We start from the raw sequence: 23,800 nt of genomic DNA, 5'->3' as shown, positions 1-23,800 counted from the left end.
TGAGAGGAGGGAAATTTCACCAGGCATCAGGCAATATGCTTCCCTGTCCATTCTGCTCACTCTCTTCCCAGTGCACAGGTTAGCTAGATACGAACTGGCAAAACCAGAAGGCATTATAGCACTTTCCAGGATACCCAATCATCTTCAGGAAAAAAGTATTGATGCTTCTATAAATAATGCTGTAACATTTGTACAGCAATAATTCCATGCATTTCTTTATTTCTGTACCTAGTATTTACACAATAGTGAGACACTCCCTTTCCCTGACAAGTTTGATTTATACTTGGTTAAAAAAAAAATAAAAAATACCTAACATCACAGATATCAGAGAGAAAGAAAAAGTCAACAGAACGAAAAACCAAAAGAGCTAGCAATACACTGGGGGGGGCGGGCGGGCGGCAGCATAAAAAAATCACAGTACCAACTCCTGTGATGCAACTTAAATAATATGCTGTGACACAGCCAAACAGGCCAAATAACAGTAAGATGCAAACATGTGTTCCAGTTTATCTTCTGTTTATTTGAAACAGCAATGGGGTTGATGACACAATGAACCAGAATTAACACTTCTTCATTGAAGCTTCAATAACCTCCTGTCAGCTAGACCAAAGGCTGCTCGCTCATAGCACAGCACTACACCGAAGCAATCGAGCAGCCAGATTTGTATAATAGAGAATAGGGGGAGAGTGTGCCAGGTTATCAGCTGGAAGTTGCTTTAGACAGCTGCAAACCTAGCTTTTCTTTGGCATTCTTTGTGCTTTCAAAGGTATTTCAGTCACAGACATTCAAGTTGTCTTTGTGTTCAAGGCTTGAAAGAGTTTAAGGAGACTGGAAATAACACCAAAAAAAAATTTAAAGGAAACTACATATAACGCAAGTCACAAGCTCACCACATTATTTTTTTTATTTGTGTTTCCTTTATTAGAAGTTTCATTTAACTGCAGAAATTTCATAATCCATTCTGTGGCTCCAAGCAAAACATTAACAGGCAAAGCTGTTTTGCTCAACTTGTGCGACTCCTGCTACCTGCAGGAATGTGTAATTCAGAAAAACGCCAAAGACTGTTTCAATCCCTTTTTTCCTTGAAATGTATATTTTTATTAATTTTTTTGAATAGAAAAGAAGACATCATGGCCAAGCAAATTAAATAGTGGAGGAAAGAATCATGAAAGTAATTGAGCAAATGGCCACACTTGATTGAAAGCAACCACAACTGTTTCTGACTATACCCATTTAGCCTTTTTGCCACAGTAATGGACAGACTTCTCCTCTGACAGTGGGGAAACTAAAATTAAGAATGTCTTAAAGCTAGAAAGCAACAAAACACACCCATGCAAATCTCTTTAAAAGGAAAGAAAAAAGACTCTTTACTCCAGATTGCAGCATGTACATATCTTTCCAGCATTTCTCGCAGGAATTTGCTTACAATATGAATAATTTCCATCTGAATTGATTTAAAGCATCTCTCTTTCATTTATTACAAGCTAAATATATTTTCATTTCTTAATATAAATGAGAAAATGTTGATGTACAGAACACAGGAAGGCGATAAGTGAACAGAAAATAATTCTGTGTGCTTTTTCTAAAACTTAATAGCCAGCATTTGCACATTGTATATTTCTTCTGCAGAAACTATGCTGGGGGAAATCTCAGGTTGCCAGAGGATTCTTTCATCTAATGCGACAGTTAAATGATGTTGGTCGTGTTACCTGCAGTTTCAGCTATCAAGCACAGGGACATTTCAGTAGCTGCTTTCTTTTCCTAAATAGCTTCCATTGCCACTCAAGAAAGCAAAGGCAGCACCCAATACACTGCATGACAGTGTTACTTAAGCCAATATTATAATCCATTAAAAGAAAAAAAAAAAAAAGGACGGGAAACACTGGAGATGAACAGTAAATAAAAAAGTAAATAAATGTTGCTGCATCTGAATTCCTTCAGCACTAGGAATGATTGACAATACAAGCACTTCCTGTGACTATTAGATACTCGAAATCAATCCATTTGCAGCAATTGACAATGTCTGCAGATCTACCAATCTCTTCTTATCAAATAAGGAACATTCTTATACTCTAACTAAATATATAAATAACCAATCGGCATAGAACTATAATCTTTTATTTCAGCACAGAATGGTCAAAGTATCTACAAAACTTTTCCAGATGTTCTTTATGCAATGCTCCCTTCCCAAAAACAACACAGGCAACTCAATACAAATATATTCACTGCTGACAAGCCATGATTTAGCCACATGACTGTCCTGCCTGTATTTCAGGTATTAGCTATGTCAGACCTAATTATCAGAGACAACTTGACAAGGTCTTTCAAATTATTCAAAAAAGGTGCACTTGCCAAAGCCCTAGTGGAGGCCAGAGCATATAAAAAAATCCCACCCAGCTCACTGAGGCTTGTAGTTTTGCTGACAGTTTTTCTTCATAAATTACTCTACATAAATAATCACTGGCTAGCAAGCCTCTAAGAGTACTGTCAGGAATACAGTGAGCCACTATGTGTAAAAAAAATACTGCCCCGTCATGTTTACAATCAAACATATGAGGTTTTCTTTCCACATGACTGCTACAGAAATGACACTGGTTTTAATTGCACCAATTGTGATGGTTTCTCTGTTAGTTTGACAGTGATCCAGGCTATTCTGCCTTGAACTTGAAACCCTGCAATTGAAATAACAACCTTGTCTAGGAAAGGCCAGCATATCAAAGAATGTATACGGACTGAATTACAAGTTTTTCTGGTTAGTAAATTTTTCTTCTGTTTGTTTCCTGTCATGGCTGAGAGGTACACAGATACCAGGAAGCAACACATAAGCACATACACATAAGCTCATAGGATCACAATATGAACATTACTCATATCACCAAGGTTTTCAGACAGAAATACCCATCCAAAGTGATTAAATGTTCTGACAATGTTTCAAGCCTAAGTGTCTAACATAAGAGTACATGGAAAATTATTCAAGGGGAAGCATATCAGTACATCTGATTAAGCACAAGTCCAGTATAGTAGATACATACTGCAGCCTCATACATGTGAGACAGGAAAGCACAATATCAACTTTCCCTAGAGACCTTACAATAAATGTTCTGCTATAATTTATGCTTCAACTCCTTTGCTTTAGTGCACAGAAAGGAGAGATTATACAAATAGTTGTTTAAATAGAAATGACAGCTACATCTTCCAGAAGAGGCAGAGCAGGCAGGGAAAGCAAACATTCTGCAAGGACACGTGAGAGCAAACACCAGCAAGCACAGCTCTGCAATCACTGGTCACGTACAGGTTGCATCAGACACCCCTACATCCAAGGTCTAATAGCAAACCAATTTGTGGTAACAGGTGACATACTAAGGCCATGGCAGCACCAAAGTTCAAATGTGTACAGCATGAAAGTCATTTAAGCATACAAACTACCATCACACCCAAGATACTTTGTCACTAAACTGCAGACAGAAGTCCTGAAAGCCAAGTGTGGGACGGGGACAGAAAAAAATAGAGGAGGAGGAGGATTTCCTGCCACTTTGCACCAATATCTTCAGCACAGGACAAAGTCTCTCACGGACCGGCTCTGGCCCTTATAGAAGTTGTATTAACTGGGGACTAGGGAGATTGCACTGACAGCATGAGATAACATCTAACCACAGGCACGGTGCTGTGAAGCATCCTTAGCTTTTCATCTGGAAGCTCCAGCAGGGTTTTTCTACCTTCTGCCATCCCAGTTTTGTACCTAGTGTAGGCGTGGCTCAGAATACAAATGTGCATCTAGGTGAACACAGGCCCTTGGCACATCTCAAACATTTGTTTCTTTTTTCATCTTTACTTCTTTAGAGGCACATTTAAAGCTGGAAGTGCAACTTGTGCTAATATATGTTACTGGCCACAAGACTGCTCACAAAAGTACTGTATAACTGTGGGGTGATGCAAGAGAAAGAAAAGATGCACTAGGATGTCAAAAAGAGACAGAAGTTTGAATGGAAAAAAATTCTAAAGAAAAATAGAAAGGAGGTCAGATATAGTCCTTTGCGAAGACCTCTCTGTTCCTGTGGCCAAAACCCACAGCATATTACGGCTTTTCTCTAGCATAACCCACTCTTGCAAAACAAGTGATTTGACCTCAGAAGCAAATTAAAACCAAACCTGACTATCACAAGCTGATATCTCCTATTTCTACATCACAGCAACCTATATCAAAATGAGGTAAAACATACCAAAAACCAGCCCGGGAACCCTGGGCAAAAGTAGTAAGGTAAATTTCAAACCATGTTCACAGTTGCATAGATTATATAGAACTGAGAGCAGAAAATAGATGGTGATTCCTAATTGCAGTCTGGTAAATTAACAGTGTTTCCCTCACAGAAATTACTTTCTTTCAGTAAAAGATACATAAAATCATTATCTACTCCTTCTATATTTAAAACTAAACAAAGTGGCATCAAGACAAATGAAACAAATTTTTTGCATACAATTAGCTGTATAGATACAAAAGGAAAGGAAAAGCACTTATGTTTTCTTTCTCACATAAGGTTAGTAAGGGAGGGGGGCGGGGGAAGTCTTCCACAGCTATCTCAATTCAGAGACCAAATCCCAAAGTCAACTCGGAGCACAACCATCCTTTTCTTAGTAATAGATTAAGAAAGTGCTTCATAAGGCAAGTGATATTACCAATACCAAATTACCTTTAGAAATGGAAAACTTTGTGACTACCAGCAACTTACAATTGAGCTGGCTTGCTGACTGTTGCCCGTGAAAAAACCCAACTCACTTCTGATTCTCATGTCGTCATCTTCTTTCCCATTGGCATAAACAAAAAACACACTGGTTTTACGTACAACTTACAGTCTTCCTTACCAGTTTCCAAAGATTCACACTAAGACATTTGTCCACAATTAATCAATGTAAAACACTGCAACTAAGCAAATAAGATTTAAATTGCAGCTCAGTAGGAGCCACCTGTTTTGTGTTAGGGCAAGACTTGAGTTCAATTGCAGGGTTTTCAGATAATTTGTATTTGTTATTAGTTACCACTGTCAGGACACAGAAAGAGAAGGATCCAAAAATGCAGTCGATTACTTTTAAGGCTGGATATTAGCCAGCAGGAATACTCATTGCTGGGTTCAGCGAGGGTTTGCCAAATGATGAGACGTTAGCATCAGCAGGGAAAATTTCCTTTCTTGGCTTGTATCTGCTAAAGGCTGCAGTGCCCAAATTAGGACTAAGGAAAGGATGGGTCTAGAAGGAACAATTTAGGGCTAAATTTAGGACTGGTGTCAATAGAAACTGTCTGTTATGACAAAGACTAAGTTCATAGGGTCACTGAGATAGGAAAAGGAGAAAAGTGAGCAAAAACTGGCAGCAAGCTTGGAAGGGTGTAGCTGGCTAAGCCTGTGTCTGAGACAGATTTACACAAGTAGGCACAGGAAGGCAGGACTAAGTCAGGGGACCACCAGCAGCACCACCAGCTGGGTTAGCATGTGCACAGGATGGGACAGCCACCTGTGCCTCTGTTCAGAAAGGACTGCTAGGCATAAGGCAAGGTTTGGATAAGCCAAAAGCACTGTACCACAACTAGTACAGTGCCTGTAGATTCCTGCCTGATTAGATGTAGTTCTGGAATTGACTGCTGGATGTGGGGTACATTTCCAGCCAGCAAAAGCCCCCACACTCTCAATTCTAACATAGAACCAAGGTAAGCACAGTCCCAGGTCCTTCATATTCACTACAAAGTATCAAACAGATGCAACTACCACCTCGCTGGAACATTTAACATGATTGCGTGCTAAAACTAAGCCTTTAAAATCCAGCACATCATTTTCAAATCTGCAAGCATATACATCAAAACAATTTTGATCACTGCTTTTGAACAGATAGTCTGAAACTGTCAGCCAATTCACAATACAATACCAATGTCTGCAAGCTCTCTTACAAAACAGAATATTCTAATGCAGGTAATAAGGTTAAACATCAGGGCCTCCTAATAACTAACTCCATCTCCCATAAAGACTTGATGTGCAATCTTATCTAATCACCTCATCTCTCACTTCATCCACCTGTAAACATAACTAGCAGCCCAACCTACTTCACAGCATGTTGAAAGGCTAACATCCAAAATGCTTTACACACTTTGGATTTTTTTTAAAGTGCTATATAGGTTAAGAGGTTTGTTTATTTTCAAGACTAATCTCATATTTATGCATACTTTACAAAGCGTACATACTCTACATGACAGAAGAAAAACCAATGCTACAAATAGAACACCGGAAGCCATTACTAGGAATTTAAAATGCATTGTTATTTGGCTGATTATAAAAAGCAAACTCACCTTTAATTTTCCTGATGACATTTCCTGCACATAACTCCTTATACTGGATTTTTCTAGTGGCAACCTTAAATAAGGACCTTCTTGCTATCAAGAATCCCCACCACACCAAGCTGTTCACTGCATGATTATAGGGCAAAGCAGGAATTCAGGTAAAAGGGAAATTCCTTAATTATTTCATATTGCTAACAGTATGCAGAAGGATTAGTCTTTGCCAGCTAGACATGCTTCATTTTAGTTAGACACAGAACAATAACGCTCAATTCTTCCCATCACATTCATTATCAACTTACAAAGGTAATCAAAACCATTAAACCAGCTCACAAACATCATCATAACTTAAGAAAACAAAAATTAAACCATTTACAGACACCAAGGAAATCTCAGCTCCCTATACTGCACATACCACTAAAGCATTCCTGTGAGCTTTGATCCAGAAAGCATCAGAAGTCCATAAAGTATCAAAAGACAATTTGTGAAGTGACTGCCAGAAATCAAACCCAACAGGTTTAAACAAACAAAAAACACTGGGGAAAAGGAAAACAAATGTGCAAATTCACTCAATAATGCTCCATAAATGAAGGCTAGCACAGCAATATTACAGTGGTGTACAAAATAGCAGGGATTTTTCTTACACACACACACACACCCCGGAAAAGGTTAGAGAATCCTTCAACTGAAAAGGACGAAGACATGCCCTAGACAGCATTATAATAGGTCCCTCTGAAAGCCAAGCAACTGCAAACAAGCAAGTAAGAAACCTCACCACACCTCTCCTCAGAAGAGAGCCAACATGCTGTCTTTCTCTAACATTATTAATTATTGACAACAATGTATTCCATCTGCTATTGTTAGAGTTACAAAAGACGCATTTTCTCCCCCCAAATTGCTCTCCTGTGAGTCAAAATTCAACTGACATTGGCAAACCTGGAGGTTTTATAAGGGAAGGATGCAACTAGAAGAGGTGGCAGTTTACTCTGGGAAAAGAAAAAGAAGAAAATAAGCCTAGGAACAACATTCCTGTTGGTTTTGTCATTAACTTGCCGGAAGGGAACCCTCTCCTCTGTGGCCTGTGGCAATGCCATCATCAGACAGTTCGTTCTGTTCTTGCTCTTCAAGTAAATTACCCCTACTTAATAAAATACAACCGAGTAGAAAAGAGCAATAGCAGATGCACAGAAGCAAAGGAAAAATTATTTTAAAAATCTAAACCGTACCTTTTCCAAAGCCTAGCAAGGGATTAGAGGTACATAGTTCAGACACTTGATTCAGCCTTTATTCTGTCCTAGTGGCCCTATCCCAAACTTTCTTAGGAGCCCTGAGCATGCCTCCATGCGAGCAAGTATTAAAACCCATACTATTGGACCTTTGCTGCTCATCCTTAATATTCAAACTAGAACATTAACAAAATTTTGCTTTATAAATTTTCATCAGAACAGGCAGCTAAGAATTCAAATGAGGTGAAGGAGGCAGCAGTCTCCGGCAAGTTATGGCAAGAATCATCTAAAAAGTCACACTACTAAGACCTCTCAGAAGGGAGACAGAAGCACAAACCACTGAGCTAACGTCAACTGTCTTCCAAGCAAAATTCCTTCCTGGCATCCCCTAGTGCCTCTGCTTGTCACTCTGGGAATGCCACTCCAACCCACCCATCTAGGCACTCAGAACAAAACTCAGCAGCTGCTCATATCTCTCTTAGCTACTACACTAATAATAGTGTCCAGGAAGCAATGTTCCAATAAGACCATTCAATAATGTCCACATGAAATGTGAGATCACCTCCTGACCACTATTAAAATATAGAAATTTTCTATATTTAAAAGAGAAACCAAAGGAGAGAGCCTCAGGAAAAGAATTTCTATGATTTTTTTTTTCTTTACCAGAGAGGAAGAGGGCAGGGGGAAGCTATCAGATTAATTGCTAATGTGGTCCAGTTGCTTGCTCCAACCAAAACAAGATTGCTATTTTCCTTGACTGATATCTTAATTCCTATTTTTATTTTAAAATGCATCAGTAGTAATAATACTAAGCTAATTTTCAAGAAGGTAACAAAGCTATCTTCCTTGTAAACACTTTAAAGAACTACAAACAAAAGATACAATGAGGAAAAAAAAATCTCCTCAATGAAGCTATGCAATAACTTTACAAATCTGAAGTGGATTTCACTATGTCCACTGAGCATTATAACAAGGTTGCCATACCGAAGTTTTTCTACATATAAGGATACTTGTGAGTGAGGATACACTGTAAACTTTACAAAAGCCAAACTGCTGACTTCAATTTCCACTTGAATAATCTGCATGGCAAGGGCGGAACAGCTGCTGAGTTCATACTGCCATGCCCTCTATACTGAGATGTCTAAACCATGACTGTAGCAGAATATGGCACATTCTCCTATCAGATTCTATACTAAGCTAATTTACTTGAAGATGATAAAAAAAATTAACTACTGCTCAATTCAAATAACGGCTACAGAAAAAGAGCAGTGGGTGTAGCCTCTCATAATGCAGAAGGGACTGATACACAAAACTCCCCTGTGACATTTCAGTATTTTTGAAATGCTTTATAGACAAATGTCCCCAAGTTTGAGGCAGTAGCTTAAATAGTGATGGAAAGAAATATAGAAAAATGGGAAGGTCTTGTCCAAAGCTGCTCCCAAAGTCACTTCTCTAGACACAGCTTGCTCTTTTGTTCGTACCATAAATTATCCATGTACATGAAAAGAAAAAACATTTTTGGCTTTAAGGAAAGAAGCCTGGGATGAAAGGATGAGGACATGTCATCATTCCATTAATTTAATTCATTTGTTTGTTTACTGCTTAGCGTCTGGTCCGGACCGTGCAAATAAAAAGCTCTATCACTATACATTCTTTTTTTTCATGTTACATAACAAAAGACTCAAAACAGTTACAAGAGGAATAAGTAGTGTTCTATACAGGCAAGATGTTGAGGGCAAATGTAAACTGTGTTGTGCTTGCCTCCACATAAAAATGTAGCTGTAAAGATGAGATTTTGATCCCTCTAATTTCACTAACCTTGCAGATACGGGTTTTGCCCCCTGTAGAAAGATCCCCAAGATGGAACAGCAACCAGCAGCAACAATCAAAAAAAAAAAACCCACCCTATATACAATACAAATTAAGTTGCACCAAAACATAAGGTATTTTTGTAACTAAAAAAAGAGGAATTCATACGTAAGACATTCCAAATATAGACATATGAAAGCAGTTAATGAAGGCAATAAGGGAAATAAAATTTCCAGATAAGTAAACACAAAGAATCATTTCTGTTGTATCACAAAGCTACATTTGCAAAATATTTGCATTTAGGACCGTAGCTTGAAGGACTTCTACTTCTCAAATACACACATTGAAACTCATTTTCTGCTAGGTCAATCATCATGACTACTAGGCCAGATATAGACACAACTCTTCTCATGGGTCTTCCAAGCTGTATTACTTCTCAAGTAATGAGATATCAGCCCTCCAGGAAGGCATTTCCAGTCCTCAGCTCCCTCAAAGCAGGTTACAGTACTTGAGCACTACCTAGAGATAACAGCCAACAGTTCCTCAGGTGCTTGAGCTCTGCAACAGCTGGATGAGTCTTTCCAAGACAAAAAACACATTTCAGCTCTTCTTAAACCATGGCATCCTGTCTTACCTAGGCTCAAGTCTCCTTCGATTTTTCTCTAGGCCCTCAGCAGAGTTCATCTGAGCAGAGGGCCAAGTTCCTACACATGAGATTCAAGGGCTTAACACACACGTTTCCTTAGTTCATTACATTAACTACACAAAAATTTCGGCTGAATGTCTGGAGCTTAGCCCCATTTCTCCATAAAACACTGCAAAAGACTGCAGTAAGAGGAGAGAAACAGGTGCCAACAATAAATTTTAATGCTTGACTAGCTCACTCCCTACCCCCCCAAGGAGGGCAGCCTTCCCTGTCAGGTGCAACCCTACAGAAGCCCACAGGAAAAGCAGCAATGGTGTTGGTAGACACACAGATGTGTTTTGTACAAAAAAAATGTTTTTTAATTGTCCATAGAACAGAGGAGTGTTTGCAATTCTTTTTAGCATTAGATTCTTCTAGAAGTAAAAAAAATAAATTATGCAATGCATGCAGGTAGTTTTTTGGTTTTTTTTTTAAAGTGTTGAATCTGCTGGAGCACAGTAACAGCTAAGCAAGAGGCACAACAGAAATTTGAAACTGTGCATTTTGAAATGACTGAAAGCATGAAGGAAAATGAGGCATAATAAAAGTACAGTAATATTACCACAGAGCAAGAGTGTTTTAGAGCAGACTGGAAGAAAGTCAGCTTTGTTCCAGAAAAGCTTACAGGCTAAGAAGTTGAATGGACAAAAGCTTTGGAGAAACAATGATTTGGCTTGTAACTGAGCCTGTCAATTGGACCAGACCTTTTCAAAGAGAAAGCATACAACCTGATATTTTAACAGGAATAAGGTATTGACAATGTAAATTATACTGTTTTGTTCTCGAAGCACTGATGCGTTTAAAAGGCTGAAACTAAGCAGCGTTCACAGTCTCTTAACCCACATAAGCTACAAACCCAACCCGTGACAGATTTCTAAGAACAGTGACCCACTACCAAAATGGCATTTTGAACAGTTTTTCTCAAGTCCTTGGTGGCCTGGCAGCATGCTCCCTCCACCTGTTTTGCAAGATGGTGGGATTTTTATTTTTTTTTTAAGAAGCATTTTTTATGTAATCATATTTTCACTTAAATCTGCTGCAAGTTTCCTTACCAATTTTGGTTTGTTCCATCATACCTACATTCAAATATTATACTTTTTAAAGCGTGCAACTCTTTATGCATGCTTGACAAAAACACAGATTCAACACAAAAATAAGGTGCTCTCCCTCCCCTTGGGAAGACAGCCCAACTTTTGAAATTTAAGGCTGAAATGCCGCAAGTGCAACACAAGCCTCAGACTCTTTACCATGAATTTATTCATTGCTTCTAAGCTCACTTGCACCAGTTTAATGGAGGAAATGGATAAATTTCAAAACTGAAAAACACTCACCAGCAACAAAGTAGCTAAGAACCTACTCCCAACCACCACACACTGTACAACTGTCCTCCAAGGCCCAGATTCAATTCACAGTCCTGAACAGTTTTACCCTGGATACTCAATTTTCCTTGCCAAATTAAACAAAGCCTTTTTCTCCTCTTCAAGGACGTGCAGTTCCAACCAGCCAGGTGCACATATAAAAGCTGGAGAGAACTAAGGGAAGCTGTAACAACCAGATTTATTGAGAGGCAAAGCCTTCTCTCTAATTTACCTAATGGGCTGATAACCCCCATATGCCCAGTCCTCTCAACTAAATAGGCAACAGCAGGACATTTATTCAAAGGTGTGGGCAGTAGTAAAACCACAACCTGTTTAATAACACTGTGACTTTCCATCTCTGTAGATTATTTTTCCCTCCCAATGCTCCCTTCCTACAGAGGACAACCCCATCATGAACAGTTTACAGGAACTTCTGATTTAGCCTTGGCCTGTGATGGCCACATTGCTTCTGAAGGCCTGGATGTTTTCTCTCTATTTTTATCCTGAAAGATGAGCAAATGCACAGGAGGAAAAAGAACAATAAGGGGAGGAAACAAAAACAGCTGGAGTAAAAGGCATTCACAAGTAACAGGGTTGGCTGCAAGAAGCTCTGTCCATAGGTGCAAGTAGGTACGGAAGAATGACAACATGACATTGAGGTTGTCTGCCGACAATTGCATAAAACATCTGTTTAGAAAAAGAATTTGAGGATAGCTTAAACTCAGACACAGACTTCCCTTTCCAGTATCTTTCTTCCCAGTGAAATATCTAAACATGCACTTTGGATAGCTGGCATACATCAATCACAGACGCATAACATGGGGCATTTTAAATTGCAGCCACTGTAGCTGCCCTTTCTTCTATCAAAGTTACACTGAAAGAGCACAGCCTCCACAGGAGCTGCTGGGATGGAGCACATGTGCCTACCTCAACTCACTGCAAAATACAATGGTTAGTTCAAACCCGGTAAAGTAGGTGGGTTTGACTTAGCAATGAGACAGATTTTGGGTGCTGATTAAAATCGACAACTACAGTAAGTGGCAGCAACCACCAGCAGAGAGAGATGTAAATTCCCTAAACAGTTTCTTAAACTATTCTGCCAATATGTGCCCAAACTCATTTGATCATATATTTTACGCTCATTCAATATTCCAGAAAAGTATTCAACCGCTCAAAGTTTCTTAATTTGCCAACTCAAAAACATGAAGACTTTTAAAAGATAATCAAAACACTGAGCAGGTCATTAATATCTCAAGAACAACTGTCTTAGAACAACAGCAAATCTGGTCGAGAAACTCAGAAAAGTGGCATTAGATCCAAAAGAAAACCCCATCAGCCATAAGCAAGACACAAAAATTATCTCAAAAAGCCATAACGCACCCTTATCAAAACATATTGCCAAGATTCACACACTGACGACTATCTCCCTCAAACAGCCAAGCCCCTGTTTTTTAAGTCAACATGTTAAGCACCACAGTAGTGACTGAAGTTGGTATTGTAAAACAAAGGCGCTAAAGCCAATGTAAAATATATACATTAATTATGTTATGTTAGAAAACAGCTGAAAAAGAGAAGTATAGGGATGCAGCTCTTCTGTGCTGTTTCAAAACACATTTCCAAGCACTCTGTGTCCAAAGTGAGCCCAGAGCACCTGGCCTGTATGCTGCTCCCCTTGCTGTACACCGGGGGTGGGGGTGGGAAACTATAGCACTCCAGAACAGACCATCTCCCCTCCCTGTCCCCTTACAAAAAAATCTGTGCCGATCATAAAGAGACATTATGCCTTACTAAAGACTATCAAGTTGACTTTAGACTGACTTGAGAACCGATACTGGTGTCATAAGCTCTGCTTGTTAAAATTTGCAATGTTTTTGTAATAAAGAGCTGGCAAGCCTAGGAAAATTTTAGGAACAGCATACACCTGGCAGCCTTAGTAATGGGTCTATTTATTTAATTGCAAGCAGATGTTTGCACTTTACAGACTGTAGGGCAAATCTTCCCTTCTTCCCAACTCCTAAAAGTCAGTATTATGATTCTAAAAGCCTTATCATTAAAAAAGAAAAACATCAGGAAAAAACTTCCCCACATGAGCTACCAGACACCTTCTCCAAAAATTACAAGCCATTCTACTTACTTCTAGTTTTCGTTCTGAAGACTGGCAATGACATTAATCATTGATGTCCTCTTCAACAACCACACCGTTTATCTAAAGCTGAAAAATTACTTATTTCCCCAAAACAAAAATCACTCCAACAATAGCCTGTCAGGTGTCTTAGCACTGAAAAAATCCATGTAAATTCATGTAAATTCACATTTTCTGAAATCCCATCTTCTAGTTCACTAGCACAATGCTCTACTTTTATTACAGAAAAAAAATGAACAGTGGAACATCTTCAGGACAAAGAAGATAATGAAGCTAGTTAGTAATCCAAGCTGAAAAGACATGATTCAAGATGACAAACTGGCATCCTTCACAGAATGAGCTTGACACTTTTTTATAGCTACTGACACAGTAATGAATGCTTTACTTCGGGTGGAGTTAAATGCAATGCTCTGTAGAGTATTTTCTTAAAAGAAAGCACTTCCCTGATCCTTATACAGAAGCAACTTTATCTACAAGCAGCAAAAAAAGAAAAAAGTACTGTCTTGGTTAATTAGGCCCTAGCTGTGGCAATTATCTTGAAAGGAAGGGAAAAGCAATGTTATATTACATTATTATAAGCAGTTGTTTCTTAAGAGAAAGCTGTATCAGATGTACCCCAAAGTACCCATTTGCCTCAGCTTTCTCACATTTCCATTACTGAGCTGAATTCCAACAGAAAGGCTTTTTTTAAAAAGGTATGTACTGCTCAGTAGCCTTTACCATACAGGATCTAGCGCTGCCCTAGTAGTAATTTTTATCTGACTGCGCCCTAGCAGAGTATATTTCAAATTAACTATCCGTGTATTCACTTAGAGCATTTATTTGGTTACTGTTATCACACCTAAATCATGCCTTATAACAGAAGTAAAGCTCATTTTTAGGTGCTAACTAAAACCTAAAACAGCTTTCTAAAATGCTAAATGTGAAGATTTATTAATTCATAGCTCTCACTGAATACAGGGTACAGGATGAATTAATCAAAGATACAGTCCTAATTAATCACTGCTGATTTAGGAAACTTTGCACACAAGTTCAACTGAGACCCCCTCACAATATTCCCCACTTCCTCTGCCTCCTCCCCCTCTAGTTAAATAAGAATGACATTATGTCTTTGGATTCTTTTGAAATCTTTGGTCAACATCCATTTCTTCTCTATAAGTTATTAGTATGTCCTATATTAACTGTTTTACTTTACTTCTTTAACATGTATTGGAGAGTCAGTAGAAAAACATTTTTGTTGCAGAAAATTCCTAAGGCTTTGAGAGCTGGCACACATCATACCTTCAGCTAAGTGGTTTCATAAGTGCAGATTATACTAAGGGAAGCTTAAAAAAAATGGACAATTAGTGCTTAAGAAAACAAAGCACCGTGGCTCAAGTGATCTGAGTGGCTTTTATGCTGTGTAATTATGTGGATTACAACAGCCTTTACAGTTACATAATAATACCCATACGGATTCAGACCAAAAGCCTACCTAGACCAGTGTCTGAGAGGTCAGCTACCACCCCACACTAAAAGAACTGTCCAAGGAAAAAAAATAGGGGTTTGGCCAACTCAGACATCAGACTGGGTCTTGGGTTTGGATTAGGTTCTTCAGTTAACTTTGTTAAAGGAAAAACAGCCTATTCTACTAGGTCAGAGATGGGATTGGGAATGGCTTTATTCCCATTGCCAACAACACTTCCTCTCTGCTTAACTTTTTGATGGCAAACTTGTAAAACAATGAGTGACTAATAACACCTCAGAGGAAAAGAAAGAATTCACTAATATTTTTTTTTTCTCATGAATGCAAAAATACTCCCTGCAGTAAGCCAACATTCTTCAGTAACGTTTATCAGTAACTCTTTATATTCCAACAAACTCTACAGATAAAAGAAAATTAGTTCTTGTTTTGTATTCTGTCTGGAGAGTGCAAGGAATAACTCTTCCATAAAAAACATAAAACAAAAATAGCAATAAAAAACAGCCACCAGAAGCCTGAGCATGCTGAGCTGCCTGCAGTGACCTGCAGTGGACAGCGAGGATGCCTGCTTTCCTCCTCTGCTGCACCAAATACAATGGTCAAGACCTCACAGAGCTGAGCTCATGACCCAAAACCTCAGGGTACAGGGGAAATTATCCTGCTCTCAGCTGAAACAGACAGCAACATAATGAGGGACAGGCCTGCCCCAGTGAAAAACCCCACAATAGGGCTGCGGAGTAGCAAGTTGCTCAGGGTGGAAGCAGAGGAAGGCTGCTGCTCAGCACTTAGCACAAGTGATAAGACTATTTGAATACTGTGGTGTCCACATGGCAGTAGATGGTCCTGACTTGATGAAAGGTTTTATGATGCGTTTTAACTGAGAAGCCCATGTGGGGCAGTCAAGGCTTCCCTTAGATGGGCGCTGCATATGGACCAACTCTTGAAAGCCTCCTAAGGAACTCAACTTTTCTGTTTTCCCAGCTTCTCCATCTTTTGTCTTCATCAGCCCATCACAAAGTCCCTGCAGTTGACCCAAATGGAATTCTGCTCCGATTTGAGCCTAAATCCAAGAATGGGGAGGCTCTGCTTTCAGGACCCCGTAATAACTGTGAGAATGGACTCACCAGTATCCTTTGCATATCCCCCATGAGATGCCCAGGGCAAGACCCCCACACTCATGCTGACTCTTCCCACTCTGTCCTGAGGTCTCATAAGAAGTGGCAGCTCCTGCTGTACATTTATGGAAAAGTCTCGCCTCCCAAAAAACAAATCTTCAAAAACCCCAAACAAAGCTCACATTCATGTCAATAGAACAACAGTTGGACCACCACAGGGAGAAGAATCAGAAGCAAATACATAGTATTTATCCATTGTATTCTTCACTTCTAACAACTTGTGTCTCATAGATTTTAAGAGCTCAGGACTAAACCTGTCAAGTTCCTTTCATATTTCAGAATAAGGATTCTCCTATCAGGCACCTTTAAATTTAGTTTCTCTCAACAGAAGAACAACTAACACCATCCAGAAGTTATTTATAAACTATTTTGAACATCACTTGTTTAACTGAACTGGAATCCCCTGAGAAATATTGCATTTCTATTTTTAAAGGCATATGCATATACTGCTCATATTTACTGATTGCCATCAGTAGAAAAAAAATGGTCTTTCTGTACTCCTTTTAAATACACTTCACCACCATAACAAAAGGAAGAGCCACCTATTGTTTATTCATTCTTCCAATATTGAGCTTGAAATAGACAACTCAGTGATTCAAACCATTACACAGGAAACGAGACAGCTTTGAGTCAGTCTTGTTTATCTTTCCATCAGATTCTTGAAACAACTGAAACTTAAAATTGTAAAGATACACTTGAAATATGCTTCATACTAAAAACTCAACAATTTAAGAATGCAAAACATCCTTCTTTTTTTCTCTTTTTTTTTTAAGCAGTATAGTCCTGTACTATTTAAAAAATCAATTATTCCGAGTTTTAGGCAGAAAATATACTCCTATACAACTGAAGAGACAAAAAGAAAGGAGCCAGAGAGGATCCACATCATGTTACTGGCTGCTCCTGGGAGACACTGATGACTCCTGTGATTAGAGGGGAGTGGCAGCAAGTATCTGCTTCCCACCCCTCAAGATGTAACCCAGTGCAGGCAGCATCAAAGTCATGTACAAGGCTGCATGTCAAGCAGGAAGTGGGATCTATACAGTCATATCAGTTATTCACACCTAGAGAATCCTCACAACATTTGTTGTAAGTCACTGCTTTACAAGTAAAATAACAAAAGCACCAAGGGAGGGAAATGCAGGCAGTCTCTATTGCAGTCACCTCATTTCCCAGAAATTTAAGAACAATGGTGTGCCTACTACATTTTATATTGCATAGCCCATTCAGAAAAGCTTATTATGCTCACATATCAATTAAACACATGTAAATTTCGTAGTCCGCCTGGTTCTAGAAACAGATAAATACCTTAGCTATTAAGATAACTTTTTTTTTGTTCAAAAGACTAAAACAATTTTCAAAAAACTGTAATCAATTGTTGCCTAAGAAGCAGTCATTTAAGCCCTTGAAATGTCCTGCGTTATTATCAGACTCTCTAGATTGTGGAAAGCCAGTCTTTGTGCAGAAAATGCAGTTCTGACAGAAGTGAATAGCTAGCTCTGCGTCTAGACCACTTCTCGAGCTTGTTTTTTGGAACAAATATTAATCCCATCTGGTCTCCTGACAGTGTATTAATCAAGTGCCTCAAAGAATTCAGATGCTGATGTTTTCTTCTGAAAACACAAGGAGGACCAATACCATAGCCACTGGGGTTTTGACTCCTCCTTGTGTTTCCTCTGGTTCAATTTGTCTTTTAATGCCTGTTGAACAGTGGCACTGCCTCACCAGCAGCAGAGGAAGACAACTCAGCCTCAAACCTGCCACGCAGGGCACTAAAGAGGCAAGAGAACTGCAGAAAAATGAAATGCGTAAGGAAGGATCTAACATTTGTTTCCACTTCTCAAACAGGTATGTTGAAGCACAGATGTTTGTTAGAATAAGGTACAGCACCTAAACACAAGAAGAGAATTTTTGACTGTCATCTCAGAAAGGAAGGAATTGCTTCAGACCTCAACACCAGGCCGGATCTCCGATAGCTTCTCTAAATATTTCTAGGCTAGCCCTACCAGAGTACTTCATTAAGCACCCTCAAGCCAGGTAGCTCTACTTGGCACACTTACTCCCTTGGCTCCCACCACACACAGCTAAGTGCGCCAAGCACTGCACACCAAGCCAAAGTTATCAGCACAGGATTCTGATGTGGGTAGGAGGCTCAAATGAGTTATGGCTTTCCTCACCACTATCAGCTCCACACTTTCAAATTAAGTTCTGTACATGTAACCATACATGAGAAACTGAGGGTTTGGGGCAGTTGCCAAAATACTGTCTAGATGCTTGAGGAACAGAAGCGAAGTGGAACGATTTCCCTCTACCGTTCTTATCCAAGTTTAAGGAGACTTTTATACTTTGCACTCCAAGATCTGATGATTTATACTGACACTTAAAGTCACAGGTTTAAAACAATCCTCAAGGAACACGATTTGCAGTAACTAAATATTAACCGGCCAGAGAGTAAAAGTTACAAACAAGTGAAATATGATATGGCATTTTCTACCTTTTTTAACACAGGCACATCAAACAGAGACAAAAATAGGGAAGAATATTTATTTGCACGAGTTATCTCTGTTTTTAAAACCCTTACCGTATCCAGGCAGCTACACTGCCCAAACCATTGGCCAAATCCCTCTCAGTTTACTTTAAAGGAAACATCCTGAAAGCCTGGTTCCCTGCCTTCAGAAGTTTTCCATGATACCAAAGATGCAGTACATTTCTTGACAACACAGTGCCAGATCACTACATTAGTGTTTTATTTGAGTAATTGGTATAGCCAATCATTCTACCAGATATTTATGGGACTACACTACACTACTATATCTTAAGTTCAGTGGAAGAAATTATTACAATACTACACTAAGAACATGCATTAACATGGTCATTCAAAGAAATAACATTATTCCCACATAAACCACGGCATAACTAACCATATATAAATATATATATACACATACATATTCAACGAGTAAAATGCAAAACTAAAAAATAGCATCACATGTTAAGAGGCCAAAGAGGTAGAGATGGTAACTAGTGCCATCACTGCTGAACTGTAAGTCCAGTAATTCCTGAACGTACTTAAAATTTTGACAAAGGGGTATTTTCAGCAGCCTCTTCACAGACTTCAAATGCATATACACATCCATCGTTATGTTGAGACATGCAATTCCCAGACGCTCAGCTTGCAACGCACCGGTAAAACTTGAAACCAAGTCCTCTCAGCGGATTCAACACCGCAGCTCACTTCGGGCTCGGCACCGCCAAACACAGAAGCCAGGCCCGGCCAAGAGACCGGGCAAATTCAACAGGCGTTACGAAGTCTGGAGCTACCCGGCGCCGCTGCCGGCGCTATCCCTTATCCCCCCTCCGCGGCGAAGGGCTGGAGAGGAGCTATATGGCCACAGCGGCTGGTGGGGGACCGAAGGGAGAGGCTGGAGAAAGCCAGCGCAAAACTCACTGCAACAATAGCAAGCGCCGCCGGCTCAAAGGCGAAACCTCTCGGCGGCGGGCAGGCGGCTACAAGCGCCGGGCCCCGAGCCGCCAGCAGCCGCCCTCGCAGCCACCCGGCGTCTCTCCCCGCACCCCTCCACTCACTTTTGGTCGCGGCAATCAGGTTTTTCCCATCCTTGAGCAACTCCTTGATAAACTTATTGGTCTTCTCCAGCTCGGCCTCATGGGCTCTCACCCGCTCCCTGAACCAGGGGCTGTCCAGGTAGCAGTCGCTAAACTCCAGGGGCTGCAGCCCCATGGCTGCCGCTCCGCCAGTGCTCGCCTCCCCGCCAACCTCTCCCGGCTACGCCACAACAGCAGCGACCTCCGCGGCAGCCAAGGCGCAGCGAGCGGCCCCGCGGCGGTGGGGCGGCAGCGCGGCCACAAAGACAGAGCGGCGGCGGCTCCCCCCGCGCGGGGCTGGGCGCAGGCAAAGGCGAGGCGAGCGGAGCCGCCCTCCCCGCTGCGAGGGGCGGCGCGGCGCGGCCCGGCACAGCTCGGCGCGGCAAGGGGGCGCTCCCGGCCCGGCAGCCCCACCGCCGCCGCCCGGGCCCGCCTCCCGGCCGCCCCGCCGCGGCGGTTACACAAGGCTGTGTGCCGGGGCACGCCTCAGCTCGCAGTTCCCTAGAACCGCCCGCTCGGCCCTTACGGGCATCCCCGGGCAGGTGCACCCCTACCAGCCGCTAGGCCCCCCAGGTAGAAGCCTCCCTTGTTCGGGGGCCGCTGCGAGGGGGCCCAGCAGGGCGGGTGCCATGGGCTGGGCGGGAGAGCCCGGGCCGCAAACACAGCGGCTTGCCGGAACAAGCCGCGGGTTACCTGTCCCCATGTGGCAGGGCGGGGGGGAGCACCGAGCCTGAGCCGCCGCGGGTGCGTGGTTCACCCCGCGGAACCGGCCGCGGGCGTTAGGAAGGGGCAGGGCGGCCGGCGGGCTCCCGGTCCCGAGCGAGGGGCGGTGGCGGGGCCCGCCTGCCGGCAGAGGGTCCTGCTCGCGTGTCTGGCCGTGCAGTACCGGGTGAAGCAGAGACAGCCTCACCTTGATGTCTTAATTAATAACATAGTACAGGCAGTCCTCATCCACAAGTAACTGCAGCAAGAGCAAAACCTCGAGGGAAGACTGCTCAACGCTCAATTGCTTCAGTTAATGTTAGGAAACGAATGAAGAGAACAGAAAAAGTTTATAATTATACTTGCATTAATAATTCAGCAATTATTTCATGGTTTTAATGGTTTAACAGTAGTGCAATTCATAGTGATTCGGTGGGACTTTTTTAGATGATTGGGAGTGTATCTCTTAGTCATGAATATATGCATAGATGTCATCTTCATCTACTTCATTTTTTGAACTCCAGTCTATTTTGTTTTCTGTGTTTTGTCAAATTCAGTGGTGGCTCCTGCTCCTTTTAAGCAATGAGCTTTGCTATTAATTTGAACATATTATTGTTGGGCCCACAGTTAAGCCTAGTCTACATTGGCCACAGAAACAAAACAGAGCTGCCTTTTGTGGATATAACTTAGATGTTGAAGACTTGCATTTAAAAAAAAAAAGCTTTTTTTACTTGGAAAAGTAGCATCTAAGATTTTTAAAATGACCGAGATGAAGATAGCTGGCAGTGTTACTATCAGCCTTCCTCTGCATGACCCCTGGCACCTGCCTGCACAAGTCATGTATGGCAACAGGTGTGCACTTGAGAAATCTCATTTAAAATTACCCCTGTTTGTAGAAGTGCATCAGGTAGGATTCAATTGTGAGAACATTCAGGGAACAGTAACTATATTAACTTCAAGAGTCTGCTTCAGAAACTAGACTGGGAGAGTGTGTTACCCACCTCACTGTGGTCACTGAGCTCAAGGGAGTAAGCACAGAATTCCATGATCAAAGGCAATGATAATGTCCTTGTTCCCCATGTAGATGAGGAAAATAAGAGAATGCAACTGTGTAAAGAAAGGGGCGGGGAGAGGGGGCTTGACATGGAGGCTCACAAGTAATCATAGTTCCTGGAAGTAGTCTTAAAAGTGTGGTCCCTCCAAATCAGTTGCTGCTTAAAAATGCTGGTGATATGTCTGAAATCACAGCAGGTGCTATTGAGAGTAGACCCTGAACATTCATCCTTTCAGCTGTCCCACCTGCTAGATCACATTATCTGCTGTCATACTTATCTTCTAATCTGATTTAACTGAGAAGTTACTATTCAAAACTCCATTTAAAAAACCACCTTAAATAACAAACAATCCTTATCTCTGTTTAGATTACTGAGCAGCATTTCAAGAGTAGGTGTGCCTTCCATGAATAGTTTGTTTACTTTGTCCTGTAGTTGTCTTTAGGATTAAAATTAGAATAGTATCTTTCATGCTTGTTTAAAGTTACTATAATTTCCCTATTGTAGTTCCACTCAAGTGTTATAAAGTAATTGGCTTGTGTGCCTTGTGTGGTGTTGCTTGCATTCAAATTTAAAAACAAGATGAAAAAATTTGAATGTTTAGCTTAGCCCAATGTTTTTTAGCTGGCAAAAAAAACCAGGTCTAAAAATCTAGATTTGTCCTACCATAACAGGCCCATTAGGGGAAATTGGTCCACTTACCTTAATCGTGAAACAAAAATGTATTCCATTCTAGTTATAGCTAAAAGGAGCAGCAGCCGTAGTCCAACAGAAATGCATACACACACAAAACATTTTTCCCAGAATAAAAGGAGTTAACTGTATGTACATAATAAGGTAAGGAAGCGAATTCACTATTAAGTTGATATTCTACACTGTTTATCCAGTATTAGTATCCAGACAACATACGGGATTCCCACCACCAAAATTGTTAAACATATCTTTTCCTAAACCTGACCCACCAGTTCAAAGCATTGTCAGACCCTGAAATGACAGAATTCAAACTGAGATGGAAAGCTGAGGAGAAATAATAACTCATTAATTTAAATGGACAATAATTACCTATCTAATAAGCAATAAAAGGAGTTGTACTTTCTTCACTAATTAAGGCTAGAAGTGGTTTTTATATTAGCAGTTTAGAAAATTCTCTTCTACCATTCCTTACTCAAGGTCATAAAAATTAACAGCCACCTTGTAGCCTCTTTTTAAAAGACTACAGCATAAACTCACTGCGTGAAGCTCTAGTAACATCCTGTCCATGTATTGTGTATTTATATTTTCTGTAGTGATTTTCCCCTCAATGTTCAGTGCAAGCCTGGTTTCAGGAAATACCCTCTTCAAGTAATTTTATACAATAGGCCTACACCAGCACAGCATTATGCTCTGTTCCATCTTACCTTCCTTATGCTCTTGTCTGATTGCTTCAGCATCCTGATTTTCATGAAAGACAGTGTTCTGATCTGTGGCTGATTGTGTCTCCAGTCTGTATGTTATAGAGAGATGGGTTAGAAATTAGTGAATTTACCTCCCAGTTTTACTCACATTTCATTACAGAGCCTTGATATCAGATCCCACCATTTGCAACATGCAGCTGTGTTGAGTTGTTGAAAATATTATTAGCAACAGCATTCTTCCAAGGTAATTGCAGCTTCTTCTCTTGTCTAAGCACTTTTATTTCTGTTAAGAGTCCCGTTATGGGCTTATAGAATGTTTAAAAAATAACCTTCTAACTCTCATCTTGCTTATGACTCAATCATTGCTGTTGGCATGCAAGATGTTAGGGGGGCCTTATGCATATGTGAGGTACCATTAGGCTGCATCCTTCCTCTCCTCTTATCCATGAACAGTACTAACAAAAACAGACTAATCCCTGACCACCCATGATAGAGATGAAAGCTATTTATTCTACTGTCAACCAATTTGATGATTATTATGGTAATCATATATACAGCTGATAAGATGGGCACTCCCTTGTGGCATTCCTTTATAGCACAAGCTTTACCCAACAAATTATTTTAGTATGCAGCTGTATGCTTTTCCAGTGTTGCAAACATTATATTTTGTGGCCAATTTTTTTTCTAAAGTGTTCCATTAAAAAGTCGTGAGTATGAGATTAACAAATATCCTACCTAGCCTATGAACTGAACTGACTCCTACAACTACCAAGGATCTTACACTGCCAGCTTTTAGTAATCTTCTCCCACAAATAGGTCAAAATAGCACACAGTACTACCTGATTTACACTCAAAAATAGGCACTATAAAGTATT

The 23,800-nt window shown here is 40.6% G+C and overlaps 1 protein-coding gene across 1 annotated transcript in view; it reads right to left on the bottom strand.

Annotated features, from left to right (window-relative positions):
• The window catches only part of ARHGAP10 (Rho GTPase activating protein 10), a 155,119-nt gene extending 135,018 nt beyond the window's left edge, over positions 1-20,101 (bottom strand). The window contains exon 1 of the mRNA XM_005243310.3: positions 19,760-20,101. Within this exon, the coding sequence (XP_005243367.2) occupies positions 19,760-19,913 (154 nt within the window). The 5' untranslated portion in view covers positions 19,914-20,101. The remainder of the gene's footprint in view (positions 1-19,759) is intronic.
• Between the last annotated feature and the right edge of the window lie 3,699 nt (positions 20,102-23,800).

The sequence above is a fragment of the Falco peregrinus genome, chromosome 2, assembly GCF_023634155.1.
Source record: "Falco peregrinus isolate bFalPer1 chromosome 2, bFalPer1.pri, whole genome shotgun sequence".
NCBI lineage: Eukaryota > Metazoa > Chordata > Aves > Falconiformes > Falconidae > Falco > Falco peregrinus.
Note: the sequence above shows the minus strand (reverse complement) of the source record. Positions and strands in the feature narration are given on the sequence as shown.